Genomic DNA, 27,670 nt, shown 5'->3' on the forward strand with positions numbered 1-27,670 from the left:
CGTCCGCCCCTTACACCCTCGTTCTTAACCGACGCCCCTCCCCCCTTCCCTCCCAAGAGCCAGCAACCCTTTCCCTTGTCACTGTCTGGCGGCTTGATTTCTTGCTAAACTCCTTCGGCAAGAAACTTCGCTGCCGGAATGGAGACTCGCTCTTTTCCCATTCACTTATCCCCCCGGGACAATCCGCGCGCGCGGCGCGCATCAACCGCTCTACGAGGATACCTCCTTGGCAAGCAGGATTCCACTTAATTCCTGCAGGACGTGCACGTGCGATTGGCCGACTGAGCGATTACTTGGTAATCAAATCGCGCGACAACGCGACACTATAATACATTGATATTTTATTGAAGATGTAATGTAAAAAATTACTTTTGCGATTTCACATACATATATCTTCAATAAAATATTAATATCGCGTCGCATTGTTACGACTTAACTACCAAGTAATTGCCAATCAGTCAATCGTACGTGCATGTCTTATAGAAATTAAATGAATCTTGTTTTTATATTTATATATAAAAATATCGCTCTATTTTAGACCTTTATTACTGCTAATGACTTTCATAAAAAATTGAACCTGGTTAATGAGTTATACGTTAATAAAATTATATGCAGATTATACGTTCAAACACCTCTCTTGCGTTTTTTGTTGGCACATATTAAATACTTTTAAGGTACAATAGTATTAAATGCAATAAAAAATCAATACTTTTAATTAACGCTAACCTATGAATGTCTTATTCATTATCATTAGTCGCCTCAACAAGGAAAGTTACGCTCCCGAAGATGACGACGTACACGAAGACGAATATATATCCTTATAGCACTTCTTACGCGCCGATGCGTATCTTACAGTCTTACATGATTGACGACAGTCGATGTTGTCGGAACCAAATTAGCGATAGGGCGGTTATACAGATCAATTTCCCACGGGACCTACTTCCGTATCGATGGTTAAAGGGCTGAGAGGCAACTGCAACTCTGAGAGAGAGTTTTCTCAGTTCGGCAAGTCTTGTCAGAGGGAAACGGAGAGAGAGAGAGAGAGGGAGAGAAGCCGCAAGCTCGTAACTTTGTGCCGACGGCTTTCGAGCGTCGTGTCGGAACGACGCGCGAGAATTATCTGGGATTCATAGGAAGGGGGTGCACGGGCCGCGGGGGGTGCCGATTACCGGCGGCACAGTCTCTCACCTGTCGTCCCTCCGTCCCCCGTTTCACCCTCTTTGCAGGGTGACGGCGCGCGGCTCAATTACAGCGCCTTCGGTATCGGTAACCTCGAGACGGCCAATCGGCGTCGACGAATCAATCGTACCCCGGACACTCCGATCGGCCCCAGGTATCATCCCGGGGTTTTGAACGTCCTCCTCCCCCCCTCGTCCTGCCGCACTTCACTAAACTGCCTGGGAATTTCGTCGCAGTTCGTCGCTTCGTCCATTACCTCCGTTCTCCACAGCGAAGTCCATTCTCCCGGCGTCATCTCCCACCTCCATTCCTCCCCCTCGAGGCCCCCGCAGCGTACATGTTTTACCTCTCCCCGCTTTCCTCTCTTTCTGGGCGTCGTAGATTGATCGGCACCCGGCTGTATCTCGCCGGGCGTTTTAAAGTGTCGATAACGAGCGGGCATCGATCCGGCCGTCACCGAAGTTGAAGTTGAAGTTGCTCAAGTTGCGACCTATCGGAATTTCAGTCGTTCGCTCGATGGCGTTGTTTATGAAGGCCCCCATTTTCGTGTCACGATCCATGCCGGCATGACATCGAATACACCGAGGCGCGCGTAGGCGAGTATACGAAGTTCGTGATTACGATGTTAAAAATTAATAGCGTTCTACAGCATTGGTCTCGTTAACACAATCTTCTGTGAAAAAAAAGATAATCTTAAAATCCTGAACGTACATACGTGCAGAAATCAATTTGCCCGATTCAAATGCGAAGTATTCCCTTTGTAATAAAAATTAGTGTTAATTTTATATCGGAAAGGAAATCATTTAGCCAAGTAATTACTTTCGCGCGAAAACTTGCGGAAAACGCTTTGCGTGCTTTCGGGGACACTTTCCAAGTAAATCCTCCCGTCGAATAAAAGTCTCGGCGCGCGTTCTATACGATTTGTCTCGAGGAGCAGAAAATGTCATGTCCCGGCTTTTATCACATCGCGACGATATATCTTCTTCCGCCCGTCTTTCCCCCTTTTTTTCCCTCGGCGTCCCCTTTTTTCGTTCCCGCTCGTTTCTCATTGTTGTTTCCAAATTGCGACGTTGGTCTCTCGTATCCAGCCGTATAACCGGTCCTACAGCACGGATCCGGGCATTATACCCCGCGCCACTTTACAATGGTGCAACGACCGAGCGACGACCCCCTCTGCCATCCTCTCCACGCGCGAAGAGTAAACTTTCTTCAAATTGGAATTTTGTTGCAGTTCGCTAGTTCGTCCATTATCCTCGGAGTCCTCCCACCTCGTCCTCGCTCTCGCCTCAAGCTTTTGTTCATGCCACACCGCTATCCATCCCCCGCTTGTCTCTGCGCACTCTGCTGACTTAGGGTGTTTGCAGTCTATCCGGGACCTTTCAAAGTGTCGATAAGGGATAAACATCGATTTCACGTAAGGACCAAAGTTACTTTAAATTGGAATTTCCTGGGCAAATCGCTACCGCGTTTCTTTCGCCGCGCGTCGCGTCGATCCCTATCATCGAATTTTACCCAACTTCGGCGTCTAATTTTCGTCACCAGAATGATGTTTAGGTGTCGAGTGTCGCTTATAATATTTAAGAACGCATTTATAATGAACGCTGCAATTTGTGCAGTTTCCGAGTTGATGCATTTCTTAAATAATTTATAGGGAATATACAATTTGACAGTTCTTTTTTATTTTTAGAAATGTAAAACTCTAATCTATTTTTTTTATCGTATACTTGTTTTTTCTAGCGTCCTTGTTATCGTTATTACACATTATATAAAATAAATAGCTATCATCACATGAACAAATGAGCGGTTTATTAATGGAGTTAATCCGCCGATAATAATTTCCCATAGTCTCCACGCGGTTTATTAATGCAATTAATTACTATCAATTCGATAATTGGATACTTTTAGACTCACAGTAAGAGACAACACAGCGTAAAATATTATATATAATCAGAGTAATAAAATATAATTAAATGTTCTTTGACGAGTGTTTGACGTAACCACAGTATTACTAATTACTGTGTAAATGAATGAACAGCTGAGCAAAAATAATTCGCTGTTAATAATCTAGCTGCAGGCGAATTAAAAGAAATATAGTGTAAAAGAGAAAGAGAACGAAAAAGAGAAAGAAAGAGAGAGAGGCAGAAAGAGAGAGAAAGAAAGATGCTTTATCGTCGTTGTGGTTTGGGGAGAATGCGAAAGAACACTACAATGCTTGGAGTTGAACGAGATACCGCACGCCGACTGACTAAAATGTTCACGGACGACGAACAAACTTTCGCCATATTGGATCACGCGGCGGAGACAGAAATTCATAAAGAAAAGAGGAGAAAAATGAGGTATTTCTCGTTGACGTCGGGGGACAGCGTTTTCGATAGAATAAGAAGAGGCGATTTAGGATTCCATAGTCTCGTAAGGCAGAACGGGAGCGGTGGGTGAAACGATGCGAAGTTTACGGAGATGGGCCCGGAACTTCGCTTCTTATAATAAGCGACTTTCCCTGTAGTTAAATATATATTTTTTTTGCGCTTTTATATGCAATTCGCGAACAGAAAGAGGTATATTTGACTTAAGCCCGTGTCGCACTACGTATCGCGGACGTGGATCGGATTGGGATTACGGATCGCGGATCGGATTCAGCCAATCACAGATGAGCCGCTCGTTTACGATTGGCTAGATTACGATCCGCGATCCGCAATCTCAATCCGATCCGCGTCCGCGATACGTAGTGTGACACGGGCTTTAAACGTTGCACGAGGGAGCTCGCGATACACCCCCGATAAAAATTCTATCGATAATGAATCCCTCGGGAATCGCGCTCGTTGAATTCAAAGAAATACACGTTACGAGATTTGTGTGTCAAACTTAAGATTCACTTTTGTTCTTTGTATGCTTCTCGTTTGTTTCTCAAGACGGCACCGTGCGCGAGAAAAATGCGAAATTGAAGTTCCGGCGAAAGAGCAAACCTCGCTCTCCTTCCCGGCTCATTGTCCGCTTCGCTTCTCTCGCCGGCTCTCGTCGTCGCCTCCGACACCGGCGACACGATCGTGTCGTGTGTAATGCCTCGCGAATCAAAAAGCCATTCCGCGCGTCTCGAAAGATACGCTGCTACGATCTTTGCATCACCGCGGGTGAGGGATGAAAGAAATATTACAAAGCGTCTAAGTATATTTTCTTTCGAGGTGGGTACATTGCTCCCCGGGGAGGAATAACCGAGCCGAAGCTCACAATGCCGCCCGCGCTACGCGAGTTGCATATAAAGGAGAAGGAGAGAAAGAAAAGGCGCGAGGAGGAGGAGCGCGGTTTAATGTATAAGGATGTCTTTCCCCACCCCTCGTCTCTCCCTTCCACCACGATTTTCGCGAACATCCGCGAAGGAGCTTCTCCTTTTGCCTTATTCTTCTCCTCCTTCTCCCCCTCCAGCCCCCCCTGCTCTCGATTTCGTGCCAAGATCAAATCGAAGCTCCGACGAGCAAGAAACCGAAGCATGGAAAGTCAGTCGCGTGTTCTTCCGCCCGAGAAAGCCGTTACGTCGGCAAGGGGGTTGGAGACGCTCCCCCTGATCGAACTTCATGAATTTTTGACGCGATTTTAATCCCGCCGCGATATCCAGCGAAGGGATGTAACTCTCTTCTCTCTAGCCGCTCACGACGTTAAAACGGAAAATTGCTGTTTCGCGAGTCTCGCTTCAGAGATGTGGCGGTAACGGGAATTTTAAACGATCGCCGAGCGCAAACACTTGTTGGACTTTAACACATTCGGTGACGTAAACGCACGTAGGCAGCTTATTACTTATAAATACATCGTGTTGGGTATAAGCATGCGGAGGCAGAATATTTATAATGCGCGTACTTGAAGAATTATATGTCCCATTATATATTTCCCAGTTACGATCGCACGAATATAAATTAGTCACGCGCGAAGGAAAAACCGGATGTCATTTCGAAGAGCGCCTTTCTTTCCCCATAACGGCGTACGGTGGATTTTACGAATAAGTCAGCAGCACCGTCGATGATAGACTCATTTCGAGCGGCCGAACATTGAAATTCGACGCGCGCGCTTGCACTTTCATTATGTTGCTCCCGTCGGCACGATTTATCTTCCGCGGCGTGCTCGCGCGCGCGCGCGCTTTGAAATTTTTCTGACGTGCGAAAGGTGCCCGCGGAATTCACCTGCCATCGTTTGTCTACGCGAGGACGTGAAATGCACTATACAGTACTGTACACGTGTCAGACACCGGCGACGACCGTGCAGCGTATTTTAAATTCGCGTGTCGGCTCCGTCTCAAATGTTAACGTTACGTTACGCGCGCGCCGAAGCACGCGGGCGCTAGCTGCTGCTCCTTTGTGCAAAATCCGCGCGCGTTCGCGCCGCGCCGTGTCGCGCGCGACAATCGAATTAAATATTTCGCTGCAATCTTGAATGAGGCAGTTGGACTCTGGAGCAGAAAAAAAACTTAATTAAAAAAAATTCACGTAATGAAAATTTAGAAGCACTCCAAGTTAACTTCTCATGCGAAAGTATCGCTTCAATTAAACGTACGTGAATCTTCATTATGATATAGGAACTATGTAGGTATATAGTGTTATTATTTCTTTCGTAAAGAACTTTAGTCAAATCAATCAAAGTCCGTCGTCCATTCAAGTTATTAAAATTTCTATTAAAAGAGATTTTTTGTATTAAGGGAAAGATTAACGCGAGTTGCTATAGAAAAGAAATCTTGACGACGCTCGTCTCTCGCCAATTTTTCAATTACCGGCTCTTTAACGCGGGACGATAACCCAGATACGTTTTTTTCCCTCTCGTGTGATCCCTATATATGCAAATTTCGCCGTGAAAATGTTTTCGCGCCGCAAAGACGGCCCTTTGAAGAGCGTCGCAACTTTCGTCCCGTTACCGATCGAATGCTAATTGTGCAGCGTTACATTACGCACACCCTTCGCCGGGTTCGGGCTGGGAATGCGCTTTTCGTGCACTTTGCCAGCAGGGAATAAATTCTGCGGCCGGCGGTTTCTCGGTCAAACCACCGCGGCCTTTGTCCTCTTCACGCGCGGGAAACGCAGGGTTTTTCCTAAAGGGCATGCATAGCCCGCAGCTTTCGCAGTTAATTAATTAGCCTCAGGCAGAAGCGTAGCTACTGTGTACCGAAAGTGCGGAGCGCAGAGATCTCATGAAACCATATTTGCCCCCCTTTTTTATGTGATAAGAGAAACAGGTTTTTTGTTTTGAGAAAGAGGAAGAGAATCCTTTCTCGCATTGGCGAGGGTATGTTAAATTAAATCGTCTGATGTATACTTTTTATTATAATATTATGAAATTTTTTACGAAATTCGCAGTTTAAACTCGACATCACCTAAATGCGCATTATAATTCGGGAGTTAAAAATATAAAATTGATACCTGACAACTGATAAAGCAGTAAAAAAAAAAGTAATAACCGATCATATATCGCTTTTTCCATTTTATAACTTTCGGAATTGATCTTTAGTATACCTTCGCAATGCGAGATATACGAGACTCGTGCCGAGATCTCAAGAGTGTGACATATCACCTCCCATCCGCGCGTTCCCATTCGACCGTCTGTCGATCGACCGTCGCGTCGTGCCGGCCGCCCGCCGCGCCGGCACAATTCCACCGTTCGGGGAAAATCCCAGCGAGCGATTCTGACGGCATGTTTGTTTCGTTTGATTCACGTCTTTTGCTGGCCGTTAATCGAAATTCTCGAATCGAGATTCGCGATCGGAAACGGCACATCGGACGTTTTCTTCCCTACGGGCGCGGCGGAGACGGTCGGGAGGGTCGAGGGGACGGGCGGCGGGGTGAGAAATTGAGACTGCAATTATGTAACCAGATAGGAAAACTGGGCAAATATTGGACAATAATTGCAGCATTCACAATTTTATCCAAATTTTGTCACCACATCTTTTACTATCAGGGTACATTCATTTAAAAGTGCACATACATGCATTAAAATATAAACATTTACCCATGCATGGTGTATCACTTCCCATGTTACCAATTAGCGAATCTCTGTTTTGTGACTCTTCACATCTATATTTGAATATAGATGGAACAGCATTGCATTTCAGTTTTCTTAATCCGTCTATTCTATTTTGTTCATACTGATCAGGAGTAAAATGATCCTGGAAAATGCAGTAACGTCATTTATTTAATTCATTTACGTAATTTATCGTGCATTCTGTAATCATAAATTTTTATTTCTGTCTGCATTATGATTACGATATCCTGCAGCAGCCGCCGCCGCTGCCGCCGCCGCCACCGTCTCAAAGAAGTCGGGGGACGATGTAGTCTCACGGCCCTATAGCCGAGAAGACGGCTCTCGCTTCGCCGACTAAGGTAAATGTTGTCTCACCTCGCTCACTGAGCGCACGAGGGCAGTGTAAACAGATCCTCTCCCGGTCATATTTAACGTTTCCTCAACGCCCGGCAAGAACGAGCGAGCGAGCGCCTCACCCAGAACAGGACACACACACACACATACTTGTCTGGGAAGAGATTTTCCTCTCGCGACTTTTCCCAATATTAAAGCTCGGCCAACATCGTACATATCGTCCGGGGGGGGGGGGGGGACGTAGACACGCGACATGTTATTTCGAATGTGACATATTAATGGCGAGATTACTCTTGATTTATCTTGACCCCGCGAGCGCTCGAGATTGCGAGACCGGAAAGATACGTCCACGGCTTCTCCAAATCCGCAGGATATACTTATCTTTTTTTTGTCACTCTCTTTATTCCTTTGTATATGTATATAGCACCTTGAACTACGCTTGTTATTCTTTTCGGCTGCTGTTGGCTCTGTAGATTACATACATTCCCTCTAAAATTTTCAATGTTAGCCCAAAACGCTTCAAACTTTTCTTTTGGTCAACCTATTTTGCGCTGGCACGCCGCCCAGTCGCGAAGGGCTTACGGTGCTCCTAAAAATCTGGCCCAGGGACGACAGTTTACAAGGGAATGAACCCAGTCGCTTGAAATAAATGCTACGTCATGCGCCAGCAAAGTTCTCCGTACATATTTCACGGGAAAATTTCGCGGGGTAGGTACGATTGCCCGCTTAAAATGCAACAGGGAAGAAAGAGGCGAATTTGAAAAGCAAACGTTTAAGGAGTTTGAGTGTTCTCGTAACGATAAAAGTTTTTAGTTTTTTCGCGATGCGCGCCTTTCAACACCGATTATTCATTCTCAGAAAAGAGTAATTTTATATCACTCGGATATGCATATCTCTTTTATCCCTCTCCCTCTCTTTCTCCCTTGTGTGTTCCACGAAGAAATTGAAAATACAAAAATTTCCGCTACCGGTATCGAGACGGGGAAGAGCGAGAACGCGATGCGGGACTCGAGATGGAATGGCGGCGAAGTTCCGACGAATCGACGAGCAACGAAAAAACGAGCCGTTGATTAAAGACTTTTTACATTCCCCTTTGGCCTTTGACGTTCCGAGCCGAGCCGCGCCGCGCCGCGCCCGAACATCGACTCTCTCTCCCGATACGCGCGCGTTTCTCGAGAGCAAGCGGGTCTCTCGCGTTCCCCGTGCTCGATCGACTTCAAAGGAGTTCTCCTCTCGTCTAGGAGTGCCTCCATTCGACCGGGGCGGGCCGCTCTCCTCGCTTTTCTCCTACCCGCGCGTGTCTGTCGTTCACGTGTGCGCTTCACATCCGCGTGAAGGGACTCGCGTTCGCGACAGGTAGGTCGTTCTATTCCTGAGCAGCTCTGGGATGACTTCCGTCTTGTTTCATGGCTTCCTGCACGCGCGAAACGTCTGGAGCGACAGCCAGACGTTTCGCAAGATTACGAGAAAGAACGGCATCTAGTCAAAATATATCGAATAATCGTTTACCTGTAATATTACTTTGTTAAAGTACTCTTAAAATTGTAAAAACTTGATTTAAAGTAGATAGGTGTGTCTATGGCCGGTATTCATAGTCGATTCTTATTTTAGGACCGTTTTAAGTAATGTCTTAAGATGCTAATACGGCTCTGTGATTGGTTCATGACATCTTAAGATTGTACTTAAGGTGATTGGGCCATGTATTATATGAGTCAATATAAGGCCTAAATTTTATTTTAAGAAAACCATTTTTATGGATTATAATTACTGATTTTATAATGTAACTTTTCATTCGATTACGTATCAATTTATCTACTGATAAATGTAAACTGATAAATGTTCAAGTTGACATTCGTACAAGAGAAATGTCGCGACATTGCATCTCTTCACTGTAGGCAGCTATCATGCCAGTGCCATGTGTTTGAGTGAGGTTATGTATTGTGTTTATGTTGAAAAATAATGGAAGGTAACAAACAATTTCGATAACGGGAGATTTGCTTGCAAAAAAATAGTGCTGTGGAAAGAAAACACTACACGGCGCGGCGTTGCGACATGTCCACGTCGCGTACAGCTGATCGAAAGGCCGACAAGAAACGCGACGATTCATCAACTTTTGATTGAATTTTTGGCCTTATTACACGTCAACGTCGTTTTGTCGTATACTTAACAAGTGCTAGAAAAATCAAATAATGTTATTTTCAGTTTTTTGAACTTGTTTCTTTACAGACAGTGAGTAAAATTCTCGAAAAATGTATGTTTCCGGTACAATTTCCCATAAAACCTATGTTAAAAATGCCAACTTTAAGATTTAATATCTCAAAAACTAGACGTCAGATCTTCTCAAAATTGCAAATTTAAGCGTATTTAGTTTTTTTTAATAACATATTTAGGTCTTAAATATAAGAACCGATTATGAATACCGGCCTATGATGCATATATTTTTCGCGAAACCTTTTTTGTGTGAAATAACGCACATTCTTGCAAGGAACTGGCGCACCAGCGCTTTCTTTTTGCAGGTGGTTTTAATTAAAACACTTCACCGAGAGGTATTTGTCCATATATATAATTTATAGAACAAACAAAGGCCTGTCACTAGAAATTCATGGATCGTAGGGTCAATATATCTTAGTCCGGCGAACTTAAGGGAGTTAAGCCGCGTTAGTAGTGTCACAGTCGTAGTTAATTAAGGGTCCTTTCTAGGAGCTGATTGCACTAACGTTCGTTAGCGGTAACTCCGGTTGACTAAATGTTGTTTACTCGTCTGTGCCACAGATAGGTCTGCAATCTGGAAAGGAATAGAGAATCGCTAAACGGGATGGTTTAATTCAAAGTGCTTCTACTACCTGTGGGGATGCCAGTGAAACCAGATCAATATCCATAATGCGACCGTAATTATAATCTTATTGCCATTAAAGTACGCGCAGCTGATTCACTGAAACCGTTATGTATAGGTATATTTTGAAGTCTAACAAAAAAATTCCAAATTAGCGCTTTTTTGGAAAGATTTATCGTATTTTTTTTTTAATAGATAAAACGCTATATTTCCCGCTTTAAATTCTCTCATGCAGCGTGCGCTGCGACGAATTGATAGAGAATAAATTTAAATTATCAGCGGAGACGATAAAATCAGGCGATGAAATAGCCGGGTGGAAAGAAACGGAATTTTCTTGAAAGCCGGACGCGAAGAGCGACCACTTCAGCTGTTTCACAAGAGAGATTCGACCCTATATCGTCCCGATACTGGGATCGCAAGGATCGTGTTCCTAGCTGGAGACTTCATACCATTCTCATATATTTCTCAAGCGTCCCCTTCACGGAGTCGAGGGAGTCGCGGACGGTCGAACAACCCCTTTCTCAGAGATCTCGGGTAACGATAAGTAGAAGGGGTGGACGAACAAATGACGGGCTGATCGACGGCAGAAATGGCCTTTCAATGTCCCTGCAACGCAAGGTCCATTTCGCGTTTTTCCGACGAGATAATCCGGCCCCGGCGATTGGTTTCCCCATCTAATAGCCTCGATACACGGACGGGTCATCCATCCCTGAGAGGGGTAAGCGGCAGTTTACTTAAACTCGCGCCTCGAACTACATTCCTGAAACATTCATCAGGCGAACGGCGTTCCCTGATGCGCCTCGTTGCGAGAGATTTACCTACCTATCCGCCCACCTATTCGTCTCAGTCTCGTCCTCGAGAGAGAGTACATTACTTGATAAATAATGGACTCCGCGCACCTGAAGAGACAATGGGACCGCGGCTTTCATGCCTACTTTGGCTAGATTAAACCTCTGCGAATTAGACTGCGGCTGGAACTCGGTGAGAAAGCGTACCATTTACCGGGGAGCTCAATTTGCTTTATGCAAGTTATCCGTTTCTCAGTCGTATTTACCTTAATAATTTAAAATATTGAAACATGATTTTAGCACAATAATGATTCTATTAAGGAGAATTAAAAAATTAACAATTCAGATTGATATAAACAAAGATATGATAAATAATCAGAATTTTATGAAAATTTGATTTATAGAAATTTAATTAAAATTTGATTCCTCCAAATTTGAAACGATAATAAATGAGACTCTCGATATATATCCTCAATTCTTTAAATTATTTCGACGAGAAAAATATCGCCATATGTTTAGGATCCTTGACGAGGGCCTACACCCTGAATCATAGGAATCAGCCAGCCAGACGCTTTCGATCTCCTCTTGTTAAGCCCTGCCGGTCTTCCATAGGTTCGGCCTAGCGTTTCTCTCGCCCCGACAAGGGTTTCGAAAGCTCAGCGATCACGGCGAGCTTAAAGCCGTAACGTTTGCGGTTCACTTTTCAGCCGATCGCCGCGAGATTTATTGCGGCGTTCCATTCGATTCGCAGGTTCCTGAAGGCTCGAACGAGCCCAGGGCTTTCGGTTGGTCGAAGGCCATCGGTTATGGACTAACCTTTCTCATTTGTTTTCCAATTTCTCTCGCCCTACCGCGAGTTTCTTCCTATTTAATTAACAGACAAGGGGGCTAACTCGAATTTATGGTTGCGGTTGATCTTGATGAGGAGAGCGTTATTAATAACAATGGGTCTTTAATAAGGTTTCGTGGAATGAACCTGATATTATTGACTGGTACTTATTAAAGACAAGCTCAATTTTGTAAGGATCTCCAGGGGTCCCTGGTAACCACTCGAACCTTTGACCTTTTTCTTGCTCATCTCTTTCCCACGGGCCATCAGAGCATGTCAAAGAAAAAAATCCGAATTAAATATATGTTATAAAAAAAACCTAAATACGCTGAAATTTGCAATTTTGAGAAGATCTGACGTCTAGTTTTTGAGATATTAAATCTCAAAGTTGGCATTTTTAACATAGGTTTTATGGGAAATTGTACCGGAAACATACATTTTTCGAGAATTTCACTCACTGTCTGTAAAGAAACAAGTTCAAAAAACTGAAAATAACATTATTTGATTCTTCTAGCACTTGTTAAGTATAAGACAAAACGACGTTGACGTGTAATAAGGCCAAAAATTCAATCAAAAGTTGATGAATCGTCGCGTTTCTTGTCGGCTTTTCGATCAGCTGTACGCGACGTGGACATGTGGCAACGCCGCGCCGTGTAGTGTTTTCTTTCCACAGCACTATTCTTTTGCAAGCAAATCTCCCGTTATCGAAATTGTTTGTTACCTTCCATTATTTTTCAACATAAACACAATACATAACCTCACTCAAACACATGGCACTGCACTGGCATGATAGCTGCCTACAGTGAAGAGATGCAATGTCGCGACATTTCTCTTGTACGAATGTCAACTGAAGTCAAATCTTGAACTGTTATTTATCAGTATATAAATTGATACGTAATCGAATGAAAAGTTACATTATAAAATTAGTAATTATACAAGTGTCTAGAATATATCCATAAAAATGGTTTTTCTTAAAATAAAATTTAGGCCTTATATTGACTCATATGGTACATGGCCGAATCACCTTAAAGACGATGCCGTAAACGGACACCTCCTGGTAACACGTTTGAAAGTATTATTAAATGGAGCAACTTTTACAAATTCGATTCAGATTTATTGTAATACTATTGACAATTACAAAGCATCTTTATAAGGGCCATGGCACACAAAAAACTTAAGCAGTAAAGCGTTAGCAGTAAGAAAATCAACAGGGATTTGTTACGCTTACGTTATGCCTTAAGTTCTTGACTCCGATTGGCTGATTTGCTTACTGCTTAAATTTTACTGCTCAAGTTTTTTGTGTGTTATGGCCGTAAGATTGCCAATATTAATTAAACCACGTTTGGTAAGTTTAAAGTAAAAATAGCGAGAGGATCATGTTCGGAAAATGTTAAACGATCATCGGAACTCGGATCGCGTTCTCAATTATGCATTCTTTCCGTTTTTACAAAAACGATATTTGCAATGAACGGCGAGGGCTCACGTCTACGTTCCTCGACGCGCTTTTGGCGCGCGGCGAACGAATAATAAACGAGACATCGGCCGATTCGAGGCACGCGTCTCGATCGTTGTCGTCGTTTTCGTCGTCGTCTTCGCGTCGTCTGTATTCATGACGCTCGCGCTCACGAAATATCTCGCGGCGTTTCCGGTCTGGGGAGTTATCAAGGTGTATGTGAAGAAACAAATCGAATAACCGTAATAGCATTTTCCATCGTCGTCGGGCGAGAGGAGACATCGCGGCTGGTGTGTAGGAAAATTCACTCCCGCGAAATGGCTGGTGGCTGCGTGTACGCCGACCTACCCTTCCCCGCGTCTCGCCGGGGTGATAAATTCGATACGTCTTTTCGCCGATATCCCCCTGAGAGTAGCCGCCGACGGTTCCACGAAGGATACGCCACTGTATATATCGTTGGAAGATGCATCCCGTCGCGTATGCGCGCGCACGCACTTACATACACACACACACACACACACACACACACACACACACACACACACACACACACACACGCGCGCGCGCGCGCGCGCGCGCGCGCATGCAGTTGCGTCGATGATGGCTTCCGTGGTGGAGGATATGCGGACGTAAGATATTTCTTTATTCCGCGCGCAGCCTCGTAGGCAGGCTATCGCATACGATGCCTTCGATTTTTATTACGATCCATCATAATTCAAACGAATGCGAAACAGGATGAAAATTTGTGACGTCGAGTCGTCATCTTGATATTTCTCAGGAAAAAAGTAGTTCTAGGTGCGTTAAGTATTCATAAAACGAATTTTTGCGTCATATTACGAACTTATGCCAAAATCGCTAAATATAAAAGTATTTTTTTTTACGATAATCGAATGAGTTAATGATTCCTGAATTATAAGACATTTGTTGCTAAACCACTTTTTTGCCGATTTATTTAAATATATTCCCTAATTAAGTATAATTAGTTTTAACTTAATATTTTAATTAATATTTTAATCGAATCGAATCATTATTTATTATTTACTACACTCTCTGGGACGTGTCCCCCTAAAGCGTAAAAACATGTGTACAAATATAAAAAAACTGAATTTAAGGTATTACGCAAATAAGACAAAAGCAGCAAAAAAGATATAAGAAAAATAATAATAAAAGAAAAAAAATAATAAGACAATATTTCAATTCGTAGGTCAAAAGATAAACATTTTACATTTAAGATTAAAAATATAAAATATTTAATAATCGACTTTATCAATTGTTTTAAGAAAAAATGTTATACAATTGAAAAGAATCTAGAGTGAAAAAGACAAGAGTAGCCAAGATGCAAATAAAACGCATATTTGTGACGCTCACGATAGCCGCGCATACTGAACACCGGTCTTTTACTAGCTGTGGCGTCCGTGGTTCGAATCCCGGCGTGCGCCGAGTGACGGAGCCAAGCGCTGTAGCGAACTAGTGAGTAAAAGATAGAGAATCATATATCTCCGTCCTTTCTTCATCCACAGTCCAGCTCCTTGTGTCGCCTCTTCAGTGGTACACATAGGCGTTTCCTAACTGTGGAGATAAAAGTTCTGGGCGCTATATTCTAGAATATTCGCCATTGTTCTAGCAATACGACATCCAGCAACAAGATATATTTTTTGCTAAATCTTTTTTTTATGCTGTTAAAATTATACGAACAATTAGAGGAAGGTGGCAAGTCAGAAGAAAATATATTTTCATGTTAAACGTGTGAATAATATTATTTATAGAGGTATTTTTAACACTAAAATTATCGAAGATTAACTTATACTTACTTCTACCGAAGGGATTAAAATAAAAAAAAAAAGAGAAAAATTTACCAAATTAATTATCTGTAATATTTCAATAAAAGTCAGAAAAAATTTCAGAAATTGTGATGTTTTAAAAATGTACAATAATTATTTTAAAAAATGTCAAACAAGGCATTTTGACTCCCTTGGTAATTCTAGTATTAAGAATTAAGCGTATAAATTCAAGCGGCTGAATAATAGCGTATTTTCAGAAATTAAAAGCCAGCAACGTATGAGGATGGTTACGCAGGGAGATGGATAAAAATGCGCTGGGTAAAAATGTTTTCGTTACGCGTTCGTGACTGTCAGGCTCTGCCCAGATCCGCCACTGGTTGCGGCTGGTAATCTCGCGACCGTCGTTGCAATTTTCGAGGCCATAGCATTTTCCCTCCGTTTCCCGCAGACTATACGTGGGGAAATATTGGCGTTTCATACTCGAGCCGGCTGAAGTGACTCGGAATAAAATAGGATTAGCTCGCAATTGCGCGCGACCTACTGATACGAACTAACGTTTCATCTCCCCCCCCTCCCCCGTCTGTCGTATTTCCGTTCGCAAACCGCGGAAATTTGCATAATTAAGATATTCAAACGACTGTATTTGCGCCGCCAAGTTCCCCCTTATGATCGTGACGTTTTAACGCGAAATTAACGCGAACGCTTGTGGAAATTTTCGACTCGATTAATCGCCACGCGAGAACGGCGGCAACGGCAATTACTAGTCGGGAACTAGCGTGGAAAATTTCGGGAAGACAACGACACGCGTCATTTCAATTTATAATTGCGCGCGCGCGCGGCAATTAAAAAATTCCGCGAATTCCGCATCTCTCGCGTGCGCTCGTTTCGGAATTCGAAGATGAAGACGCGCGAATTCCGCGTCGTTGTTTAAACGAGGGGTGGTGTTACGCAAACGAACACTCGATACCGAAGCTGCAGGAGCAATGAAAAAGAGACAACTAAAAAAAAAAAAGAAACCCGAGAGAGAAAGAGAGAGACAGAAACGGTCGCGAATGTAACGTAATGAAAACCGGTCGGGGTCGGATCTCGGCAACATTATTCTTGGGTTTCGCTCGACGAGCAAACAGGGAGGCTTACCGATCCGATAAACTCAATAAACGCAGTTTGTAGACAACGGTTGCATCGGCTAATCGCGCACGATGGAAACAAAACGACTGCTGCTACTTTTCCGGCACTCGTTTCGCGCACAACCGCGTAAACCGTGTACACGTGTACCCCGAGTATCCAACGGGCGAAGCGCACGTGTACTCGTATACGCACGTGCACGCGCGTGTGTTGTGTGTGTCCGGGAGGGGGGGGGGGTTTGCCAGCCAGGATGTGTATGCGGGCGTATCGGAACAACTCGCAATCGATACGCAAATCCGGGCCAACCGTACGAGGGAACGCGATATATTTTTCTCCCTTCCCCCCCCCCGCCCCTCCCTCGCCGTCCGCCGCTTCCGCTCGCGCGGGAATTTATCCTGCGTTTATTTTTTTCGCTTTGCTGTGCCGTGATTTTCGCGTCCGCGACCGGAATTATTCCCGTTTCTCATATTCCAGTCACGGTGTTTCTTAATTAATAAAGGCGTGTTAATCGTGGTGGATACGTTTACGGTTTAATTGAATGCGCGGAGGAATTTCCACGGGGAGAAAAATGGATTCGAGATCTAGCGTGCGCTTCCCTGATGGAAGAATAAAATTGAACGTCACGTTCTCGAAGAGGGAAGTAAGGTGGTAAGACGGATTTGAAGCCGGACGGATTTGAAATCTTGGACGAAAAAAGGTGGCTTTTTCCATTTCCGCGATAAAAACTCTATTATCCAGTGCAAGCAGAATGGCGACAGAGTCTGATCGAGCTGCTAAAAGATGGCCGGCCGGTAATAATGACGTTCTCTCCGGAGGACACGGGTCGGTTATAGAAGAACACGGTGTAATAACCTTCGTGGCCCAGATACCGGGAGGAAAATCGAAGCCCGGGACAGACATATTGGATGCTCGGAGGTAGTTTCGTCCGGAGCTTTTTGTCCTACTTCTCTTTCTCTTTCGAGCGACCCGCTAGAGGTGCGACCCTCTTACCATCCGCGACTTCCAATCCTAACCGAGACATCGAGACACGCGTGTATCCTGTAAAGGACCGATAGATTCCGCGGCAACCTAAATCTCCCCAAGTCGCTTTCTCGTAGCTTATTCGGTATGATTTTGCCGGTAAATAAATGATATATATTCCCGCCGGGAAATATCGCGATTTCATGTGCGAAAAAGAGTTCAAGGAACGAATAATATTTTTAAAGCAGAGGTATTTAAATTGTTCTCGAGTTACAATTTTTATAAATAATAAATTTCAGCGATTCAAGGTAGTTTATGAACTGAAGAAAGATATCAAGATATCAAAATATAATATTAATCGTGTCGTTTAACATTAATATCGTTTAATGTATTCCAAGATCTCTCTGTTTAAAAATGTAACTTATTAAATCTATATCTGTTATCTATAACAATAAGTTAAATATAAATGTTTCAGCTTTTTTTCTCGAATATGCAAAACTCTAGAATTATAAATAGCCAATGCATATGTATACGCGAAGATATCGGGGGTACCTCATTTCTCCAATAAAACCGCGAGGAAGTTTAATCTTTAGAAAGCCGGAGTTAAAAATGATCGAACCGCTGCGCGGCATGCGCTTTATCCGATCGCGACATCGCGAGCAAATCGAAATAATTGCTCGCTTCTTTCGCCCGGCGAAATAATTCGTCCCGCTGGAATAATAATTCTGCGGGGTGTTCCAATTTATCGTCTCCGCTTTATAGAATTAAAAGCCCACCGCCATCGGCGTCTCGCGCCCGCAGTATTCGAAGAAGCGCGGCGGTCGAGCGTAAGAGGGAACACAGAGTATCGAGAGATAAATGAATTAAGAGGCCGAATGAATAATCTCCGGGGGTGCCAAGAGAGAAGACCGTCGGTAGACTTTAGCCGCGCGCACCGCACTCACTCAGCCTCTCCCCCGTCCCCTTTACCCTCCTTAAGTCAGTGGTTCTTAATCAGGGGTGGATTCATGCACAGAGTTTAAAAGACTACCCAGAATGAGCGCTAGATTTTGAAAAGAGTGCGTAGATACGACATTTGTGATTGTCGATTCAAGAAATAAGAATAATATATACTTTCTGCACAAAATATACGCGCGACGAATATGAAAAAAATAAATTATACACATTTTTTAAATAAAAGAAAAAAAAGGTATTTGCGTGAATTCGAAAGGCCGAACAGCCGTCGAAAGAGTTAAGAACCACTGTCTTAGATCCCGCGACATCATCGTCGTCGCCTCGCCTCTTCCGAGAGATCCTCCTCTTTTTCATCTGCTTTGCTTCCGCATCACCGAACTACCCCTCGAACAAGTCGGCGGCCGCCATTGTCTGAAAAGTTCCATTGAATTCTGAACTCCGGCTGTGCCGTCATAAAGGCTTCCTTGCCGGAATTAATGCGCGGGAAATGGAACTTTTATCGCGTTCGGCTCTCGCCCGCGCCAGCGCCAGCGCGCGCGCGCGTCTTTCCAAGCGTTTCGCGACACGTATGCGGGTACATTAATAAGGTATCAGGCGCGGGGCGGTGGCGGTGACATTAGTTGAAATCTAGTTGAAATTGGATGGCTCTTACGAGAGTCCGTCGCGGGAGTTACGCTTTTCTTTCCGCGGCCTAAAACCGACGCTTCCCGCGGTTTCCAATTACGTGAAAGTCGGCCAGCTGGCTCGGCGAGCTTCCAGCTCGCCGGGGAGAATAACGGCGGATATTGCAAATGTAGCGGAAACGTTGCGGCGCATGAATTAAGATGGATGAACACGTCTTATTTTTCACCCGGCTCTTAGCGGAATAATGAAAGCGAGTGAAGTCGGGACACGCGAGAGAGCATCCCGGCGACATGTTAGAGCGGCGGCGCGGCGCGGCGTCGCGTAAGCCCGAGTAATTTGTCGCTCGGCAAATTGCCGCACTTTACCGTCGTCGCGTCGCGTCGGTTCGAAACGAATTCTTCAGCGTACAAACGGCGCGGCGAGCCAAGTTTACCGAGGAGTTAGGGGATTAAGATCGATACCTCTTCGAATACGCGAACAAATAAATTATCTGCGCCAATCTATCATTCACCACGTCGATCTATCATTACTGCCCAATTCTCTTCGGATCGGTTGGTTTCAATGATAATCTCGTAATTTCTTGGCAAACAGCTTTTCTCCTTCAATAATTTTTCCAGCTATTTTATGTATAAAATATGTAAAATTTATTATTCAAACGGAATATCTCTTTAAAAATTGTATTAACGATAATAAGTACGTAGCATATGCGGTTTGCGCGATCACGCTGAAGATGATACACTGCGGCACAAAATTCGAGGGGATACCTTCACACTTCAGCGGATCGTTAAACGGCTACATTAATTCCGCGAAACTTTTACGGCTCATAAATCGTCGGACGTGTCCTCCGTGTTGACGATGAGCGATCGTTACTCGAGCATCGTCTCGCCCGGCTGCCTCCCCCGGCTTGTACGATGCGCACGATGAATCGATTGAATATTTTACCGTGTTTCCTCAAGTGCATTCGCCGAGAAGGCCAATTAGAAACTCCGAACACCCACGCCGATTAAGAATCGAGGAGGGGAATTTTGCGAGTTGATCACGGGCGAGATCGATATACGCTCGAATCGATATTCAGCTCTACGTCGTGTTAGGATAAGTCAACCACGTCGTCGAAAGCAATTTGTCATCTTTGGGGGCGGGGGAATGTTGCCTTCGAGGTGTAATCGATTTAAAGTTTAATCTACGTTGTTTGCGCAAAGGCTCCGATAACGCCTCGAAATTCTGAAATAATTTAACGCGATAGATATGAACGTTATAGTTCGCGGTAAAGAGATTTGCCGACCGTGGTGTGAAAGGTGCTCTAGAGATTTTCGAAGAAATACGACGCCTCAATTTATCTGAAAGGCACACGTATCTTGGAAAAAGCCAATATGGCGTTCGCTATCATAGACTCCCTCCGTATTCTACTCTCTCTCTCTCTCTCTCTCTCTCTCTCTCTCTCTCTCTCTCTCTCTCTCTCTCGATATCTCACGAGTTTTCTCGAGCTCTGATTATCCACGCCACGCTGGTGAAATTAAGAGAAGGCCCCGAGAGCTCGCCAGCAGCCGAATCAAATTTCCACCGCTCGATCCGGAGCGTAGTAAAAGTCTCGGTCGGCCCGGCGTTTCCGGCAGGAATGGAAATTAGATCCCGCTGGCTAATGAGCGCGATCAACGAGAACGCGGGGATGAAAGAATAACGTTTCCTTGTATAGCGTTATACTGCAGGCAATGGTTTTGATCCGCATCTTCGTCGCGACGAGTCGAGATAATTTTGAGGCTCTAAACTTAGTTAAGATACCTTAAGATGTACACGCGCACGTATTTTAAAATGTACACAGTATTATCAATTTTCATGTTGTTCCTTTCAATAAAGATTTGATTTACTTTTTATCGCTCCTCGAATAATCGTTTCACAATTCGCCGTCCCGCCCGCATTTTTATTTCGCGATCAATTTCGCGCTTCGAATATCGCCTTTTTATCCCGCGGCGGCAATTCGATTGTTACGAGCGTAGTCTAGATTGCATAATCCATTGTGCGAACTCCCGGCTTTGAGGTTCTATCCACGTCCGGCGGATAATCCGAAATACAGAGCATTCCAGCGGGCGAAAATTCCACCCCTTCCCGCCCGGTCGGTGGCCGACTTTCCGCAGCGGCATCCGACGGAATTAGGGTAGGTTGGCGCGGTTTGTTTGTCTTTATTTGGAGCGCGCCCGCGGGCTGTGGGATTTTGGGGCGGCTTACGGTCGATTATTGTGGCAATATATCGGCAGAAATGGGTGGCGGCCGCGGTGACGGCGGCCGGCGATGCTGCCGATCGGTATATTGCACCTGTGGGAGAGTCGGGGTCAATCGACGTATTTGTCCCTCCTAAAGGGCGCAGTGGCGCCGCACCTAGGCTCTCTCTCTCTCTCTCTCACCCTTAATCACCCCGTATGCACGTCTCACCGAAAAAAAGTATCTCACGCGAATTTATATTCTTGGCGCGCTCATAATTTTAATAATTCGACCGCGCACGGACGAATGGTTGCGTTAAATTATACGACGAGGACTTTCGCGGGCGCTTTTATGGTAAAAGCTGTCAGAAGCAAAAGAAGCTTTTCTTTCTCGTTACAGTGAAGTGCGCGGCGTAATGACGATTTACGATGTTTTACTATGCGAGAAGTAAAGTACGTAGCGAATGTATATATCTTGAAATAAAGTAGGATGAATATAACTAAACGTCCGCAACGAGAATATCTACCTTTAAAATCGTAAGTATCTTACGCACTGTACGATGTCCGTATATACATCCGTAATCAAAGAGGTTTAAAGGTACTTTCCCCAGTCAGACTTTGATTTCCGAACGCGGAACGGGAGGATTCGTTCCAGCATCTGTGCGGATTCGACGTTCGGTAAACTCGTTTCCAGCGTCGGCTAAAGAAACGGGGCGTACCGCGCACATCAGCGCGCGCGGTCCGCATCCCGGGAAAAATCCGCAGAAAAATGCGGCGAGGCGTGAAGAGCAATGGACAGTTGTTTCGCCTCGGGATGATCGATACGGCGGACGATTCGCATCGACACGCTTGGCCCGCGGATCGCGGATTCGATTCGACGGGATGCGAAGTGCATCGTCGATTCGGAACGGTGGGGGATTTATCGCGCGTCGAAAACGTCGGTGCGTTAAGTAATATCCCGGGCGAGGCGAGATTTATTGGCGCAACTCTTCGACTAACCCCGCGGATACGTAACCGCGTCGCCGAGGATGTGTGAGCGTGCACATTCCGCACCCCACCCCGTGTGTCCCCGCCAGGAAATAAAGTCTCTCCCGGCCCGGACGATGAAACCGAGAGGAAATCTCTCCGCGGAGCTTCTTATCGCGCGTATATATCCCGCATGCATTGCGAAATGCGCGAAATCGGTTTTTCTCACCGTCTCTCCGCGATTCGCGATGTCGCGTCAACCATTCTGGAGCGATATCGAGGAAATGTAGCGAAAATATATCTCTTAATTGATTGCGATACGATAGTCCTGTGGACATCGAAATGTTTTGTGCGCTGAAATTATTATAGTAATTTACGAATTCGTAATTTATACATGAAATCTACGCGATCTTATGGATGAATTGGACTCTCAAATCCTTGAATTTTCGGATCCTCGCCTTTGGAATCTTCAATTTCAAGCATCGGAGCGCAACTACGATTATCCCGACATAAAGTAAACTTCAAAGCATATCGCGACGTGAGAGATAAAAGATACATCCGACGTGTGCTCGTCGATCTCAATAGAAACTTTCGCAGCAGGAATCTGTCTTCATTATTTATCAGCGGACCCTTGTCCATTTCGCGCGCCAGATAAATCGCCCCCCGCACTGAAATTTTCACCCCTCGACGAGTTTCCTCCGCCCTTACCGATGACGGCGATTCAGCTTCGAAAAGTTGCGACAGTTTAACGAGATCAAGGCGTAGTCGCGAGCGCGATGCTGCATTAAGATACGCGAGATGATTGTTGGATACCAGACGAGAGCCGGGCGCCGCCGTAGGAAATCCCGTGGAAGTCGCTGCCATCCTCAGGTGATTCCCCTCGTCTCTCTCGCTCTCTCTCTCTCTCTCTCTCTCTCTCTTGGACTCGTGTTTTCCGTCTACGTTCTCGGCTGCGAAAGTCAGGGCGACTTCCTCCCGGACAAATTTTAATTACGGCCGCTTACCCACCCCAGGCAAACGCACAAGACACATTTTCACGTTTCGAGATTGCGACACTTTGACAGTTTAAAAATTGTATAAACTACCATTTACAAACTACAACGGATTCGGCATTAAAACATCGCGTCCGATTAAATTCGCTTATGCTACTAATTAACCCTCATCAGACGTTAGTGTCAATTTGTCCTTTTCCTGAAATTTATTTGAGTGTAACTTTTTTCCCTTGTAATCCGATTAACTTTATTTCCTGGCTTCTGGATCTATTTGTTAAAAATGGATGTTTTCAAGGTAATGGATAACTATAGCGTCCGAAAAGGCTGTATAAGTTTGCTCAAAGTCAAATTGACTCTAACCCTCGGATTTGAGTTTCGAAATGAACGATGAGGGTTAAAAACGGGCAGATCTAATTTAGACTTTTCTTTTACAATTTCTTTCACGATAAGATTCGCGAAGGCTGCGAAATTTTACAGAAGTAAAATTCACGTATCGCTCCGAAATTGATGAGATAAACTACTCTCGCGAATTGTTAATTCATTTTTTAACTTCCTTGCCGTTAAGGAAGCTGAGGATTAATTGGAAGCGGGGAAGATTACGAAGAAAGGAAATCCCTTCCCGACGAGGAACCGCGCGCGCACGGGCTTCGTATCCCGGGCGTTGTATCATCTCGGCTCGGGGTAACTCGAGGTGCATATTTCATCCCTTATTATTCGAGGGAACCGCGTGTTTCGTCGCCCGACCGTGCCGACGAACGGCCGCGCCGTACTTTCATAACGCAGCTGCGAGAGCTTCTCCCCTTCCGTCTCGTTGATCCGTTAATTCATTTTATGCGACCGCGTCCCGCAAGCGGAGCGCAAACGGCGCGGACGGCGCGGCTGCATTAGCGTGTTAACTCGCTAATATTCTTTTTTCGTTGTTTATCGCCCGGCAGTCAGTTATCTTTGTGTCTGGGCTTGGTGAAACGTCGCCGCGTGCGCGATATTATAACTCGCGATTTGCCTCGGGCTTGTGCGACTGCTATATAACGAGTGAGTCGTGTATCAAAATGCCGCGCCTTACATTATAATATTTTTAATTTCGCCCCTTATATAAAGAAAAATTTTTCCAACAAATGCCAGTCCGTTTTACTCTTTATTAAAATGTGTCACGCGAGAGACTTGACGAAATCTCTTGTGTATAATAAATAACAGGAGTAACGCTATTACGAACGATTAGTATTTTTCTATAAAGATATTATCTTACAAATTTAATTATTCCCTGCAAAGAGCTAATTAATCATAATTAAACTATAAATTAATCCGTCAGTGGAAAATTCGAGACATGCTATGTTTTACATACTTCGCAGACAACTTCAAATTCTGAAGGAAAAAAGAATACGAGAAGGTGTATATAGTTCAAGAGTATCTATAACTTAAAATTCTGAGTTAAAGAGCGTAGCCTCGCGAAAATGACGAGAGGTCGCTAAACAATTGCTGTCGCTGCTCGCCGAGTCAGCGCTGGCTGCAGACTACGCCCGAGGGGGGTGGGAATGAAGTAGCGAGAGGGAGAGTCCTTCGGGACTTCGACGGGCCGACAGCAAGCGGAGTTATGATCCCACAATATCCTCCTATGATTGGATACTCGTAACTTTCTTGGCTACCCCTTTCTCCCCCCACCCCTACCCTCGACGCCCGGCCGACGCGACCCTTCACCCTGCGAGTTTTTAGCATCCGTTGCACGTTCAACCCCGCCGCGCCGCGGCGACCTCGTCTCGTTCCTCCTCCTCCTTTTTCTTAGTCTCGCGGAAAGAGACCGGGGGACCACAGGGGGTGAGGAGAATTGCGGTTCCTTGCATGTCGTAAAAATACTGCGACCGTCCGCTCCCTTCGTTCCGACTTTCCCAGTCGATTTCCTCGTACGAGGTGCTCGTATAGATTACCGGCAATTCAAGTGACGACGTTGCATAACGGCTATCTTACTTACGAGCTAAGTTAGGTAACTACGAGTTTTCGGCCGGCGATGAGAAACGGAGAAACACGCGCCAGCCTAATTGCAGCACGGAGGCTATTCGCCGCCGACATCTCGAAACAGGAATCTCCCAGGACGTCATCAGAATTACCGAACGCCCGCCTCCCGTCGCTGCATCCCGGATTTCGGTCACGCGCGACGCGTATCGATCCTTCGATCTCCCTTTTTTCTCTCTCCTCCGTTTCCTCTTTTTTCCTCTCTCTCTCTCTCTCTCTCTCTCTCTCTCTCTCGCGGAGGATAGGTATTCGACTTCGCGCCTCCTCTCTCGACCTCCGGCGTCGAGCGGAAAATTAAACAAAAAACCGTCATGATCCCTTTCAGCGGCAGGCAATCACGCAGGTTCGCCGCTTCTCACATAGCTGGGGAGACGGGAAGGAAAGAGGATGTCTGAGGACTCGCGCAAGTTCCTTTTCATCGAGGATTTAATATTACCCTGTAGCAGTAGGAGCGGCACCCTATTTGATCTGCGTGAACCCTTTCCTCCCTCTCTTCCTCTTCTCTCTCTTTGGCACTCACGAAAGTGCCACCACTTTGTTTCGTTGCGATGGTTATCAAAAGGAAATTCTATTGTTGTCGATCGTTTTAAAGCTCTAATGCGAAGTACATGTCAGACTTCGACTTTTGTAGACCTGGGTGTTAGCCTCGGCATAGTAAGATGGCTTTCCAAAGGGTATATTGTAAATATACACAGAAAAAAAGAAGTGTTAAATCAACACTATGTACTTGTGTATACACAAGAATATATAAGCTTGAAATGAGATTATATTACGTTAAACGAAGAAAACTTGCTTGAATGAAGTCATTTATATAGTTAGACGAAGTTCTATATAGTTCAATCGAGAGAAAAAAAAGTTGAAATAAAAAGTTGAAATAAAAAGTTGAAATACTTATAAGAAGATTATATATTCTTGCGTATGTGTACAAATACATCAGTATTGATTTGATACATTTTTTCTGTGCAGATATAATAAATATAAATTACATTTGCCACAGTAATCATTTTCTTTTTTGACAAAGCGAATGGAAATGAACATTGCGGTAAACTTTTCGCAGTAAAATAAATAATAAAACAGCGTGACAATTATTAGTACGAATCAATAATTTGTCGCTCGAAATATCTTCCTATCATTAAATAACAGCGCGCCGATGAGGCAAATAATACGATGGATAATGAATAATGAATAATGATGTTCGCAATATCGCCGGTAACGAGGGTGTTTCGCCGCGCTGCGCCGCGCCGTGCAGCGCAGCATAGTGCCCGAGCGCAATTCAACGGTTGGGGGATTCAATACGAGGCGTTGCGAGTTGTTACAAAAGTGGGGCACTATCGTTAGCAGCGAGGGCGAACGTAAACCTCGATAAACACGAAGTGTACTCGGTATTTTTTCGTCGATGCCTATCGTACTTTCGACTCGTCGTAATCTCGCCCTCGATACCATCGGCAAATTGTTTTCCAGTGGGAGAACGAGAGACTCCCGGCCTGCGTCTACCTTCCGCGAGATATTGTCTTTTATTGCGAGAAGAGACATAGCACTGACAGACGGGTTTTATCGACTGATAAGAGATTTCAGATCCGTCAAATCTGAATTAATGTCAAACAACGAGAGAAAGAATAATATTTTTTCCAAAAGATAGTTTTAATATAAATAGAATGTTTAATTATAATTTAATAGAAACCGATGTTTAATCATAAATTAAATGATAGTTTGAATGTAAATTGATGTAAACAGCGTCATTTTCTTTGCCAATGACGTGCATGCAAGTTAATAATTTGATATATCAATTAAATTTTGATTTACACCTAAAAATCGTGACTTTTTTATATCCCTCGACTTGTCACAATCCTTAATTCCTAAACATCAATTCTTTGACCTATTGAATCGAACCATAATATTAATATATTAATCTTTCGACAAGATATGTATAACTCTTATTAAAATTTAGCAATCCCAAAAAGTTTAATCTATTCCTGATTTAATTCGAGTCTCCAATTTCAGGAGACTCGCGACTATTATCTCAAGCCTGTATTATTCGGAAACAATTATTCCCGTCAATTCACTGCCGGATCGCGGAGCAGTAGCAGCGGGGCTCCGATGGCATCCCGAGATCTTTTTCAACCCTTCAGGAATATCATTCCAGTCGTTTCGCTCGGCCTCGAAAAATATTACCCTCCCGCGCCGGGCGTAGACCCGAGTCAACCGCCCCCGTAGCTTCGTAATCCGCACGCGCGCATCGTACGAGCTCGTAAAACCACGCCGTTCGTGATCGTAAACATTCCTCGAGACCCTTTTCCTGGTAATACGAGCGGGCGCCCTTTACGTTAGCCTGACCGTCGCGGATACGCGCGAGCGGCATTACTTGCATGACCAGCCGGTCGGAAATCGCGCCTACCTGGTACCTCGAAGCCGCTGCCGCCGTCGCCGCGCGATCGCCGATACAATGGCCGCACTTGGAACTCGTTGACGATGCATGCTCGCCGAGCACTCGAGCTTCCACTGACGACCAAGATTGCCTGTGACAAAAAAAAAGGAGAAAAAAGATACGTCAGTAAAGTATCGAGGTTTTTTTTTTCCCTAGAATGGAAAACGCGACGAAGTCTCGTATCGGGATAATGTTTATACGACAACGTTAA

General features: G+C 44.7%; 2 protein-coding genes across 2 annotated transcripts in view; one reads left to right on the top strand and one right to left on the bottom strand.

Moving 5' to 3' along the window:
* LOC139820965 (uncharacterized) overlaps positions 1–27,670 on the bottom strand; it is a 134,575-nt gene that overhangs the window by 22,496 nt on the left and 84,409 nt on the right. Inside the window, exon 3 of the mRNA XM_071791591.1 lies at positions 27,430–27,550. Coding sequence (XP_071647692.1) covers positions 27,430–27,550 — 121 coding nt within the window. The remainder of the gene's footprint in view (positions 1–27,429; positions 27,551–27,670) is intronic.
* Positions 1–27,670, top strand: part of LOC139820964 (uncharacterized) — a 169,569-nt gene that overhangs the window by 9,044 nt on the left and 132,855 nt on the right. The window lies entirely within an intron of this gene.

Source organism: Temnothorax longispinosus, chromosome 10 (assembly GCF_030848805.1).
Source record: "Temnothorax longispinosus isolate EJ_2023e chromosome 10, Tlon_JGU_v1, whole genome shotgun sequence".
In the NCBI taxonomy this organism is placed as follows: Eukaryota; Metazoa; Arthropoda; class Insecta; order Hymenoptera; family Formicidae; genus Temnothorax; species Temnothorax longispinosus.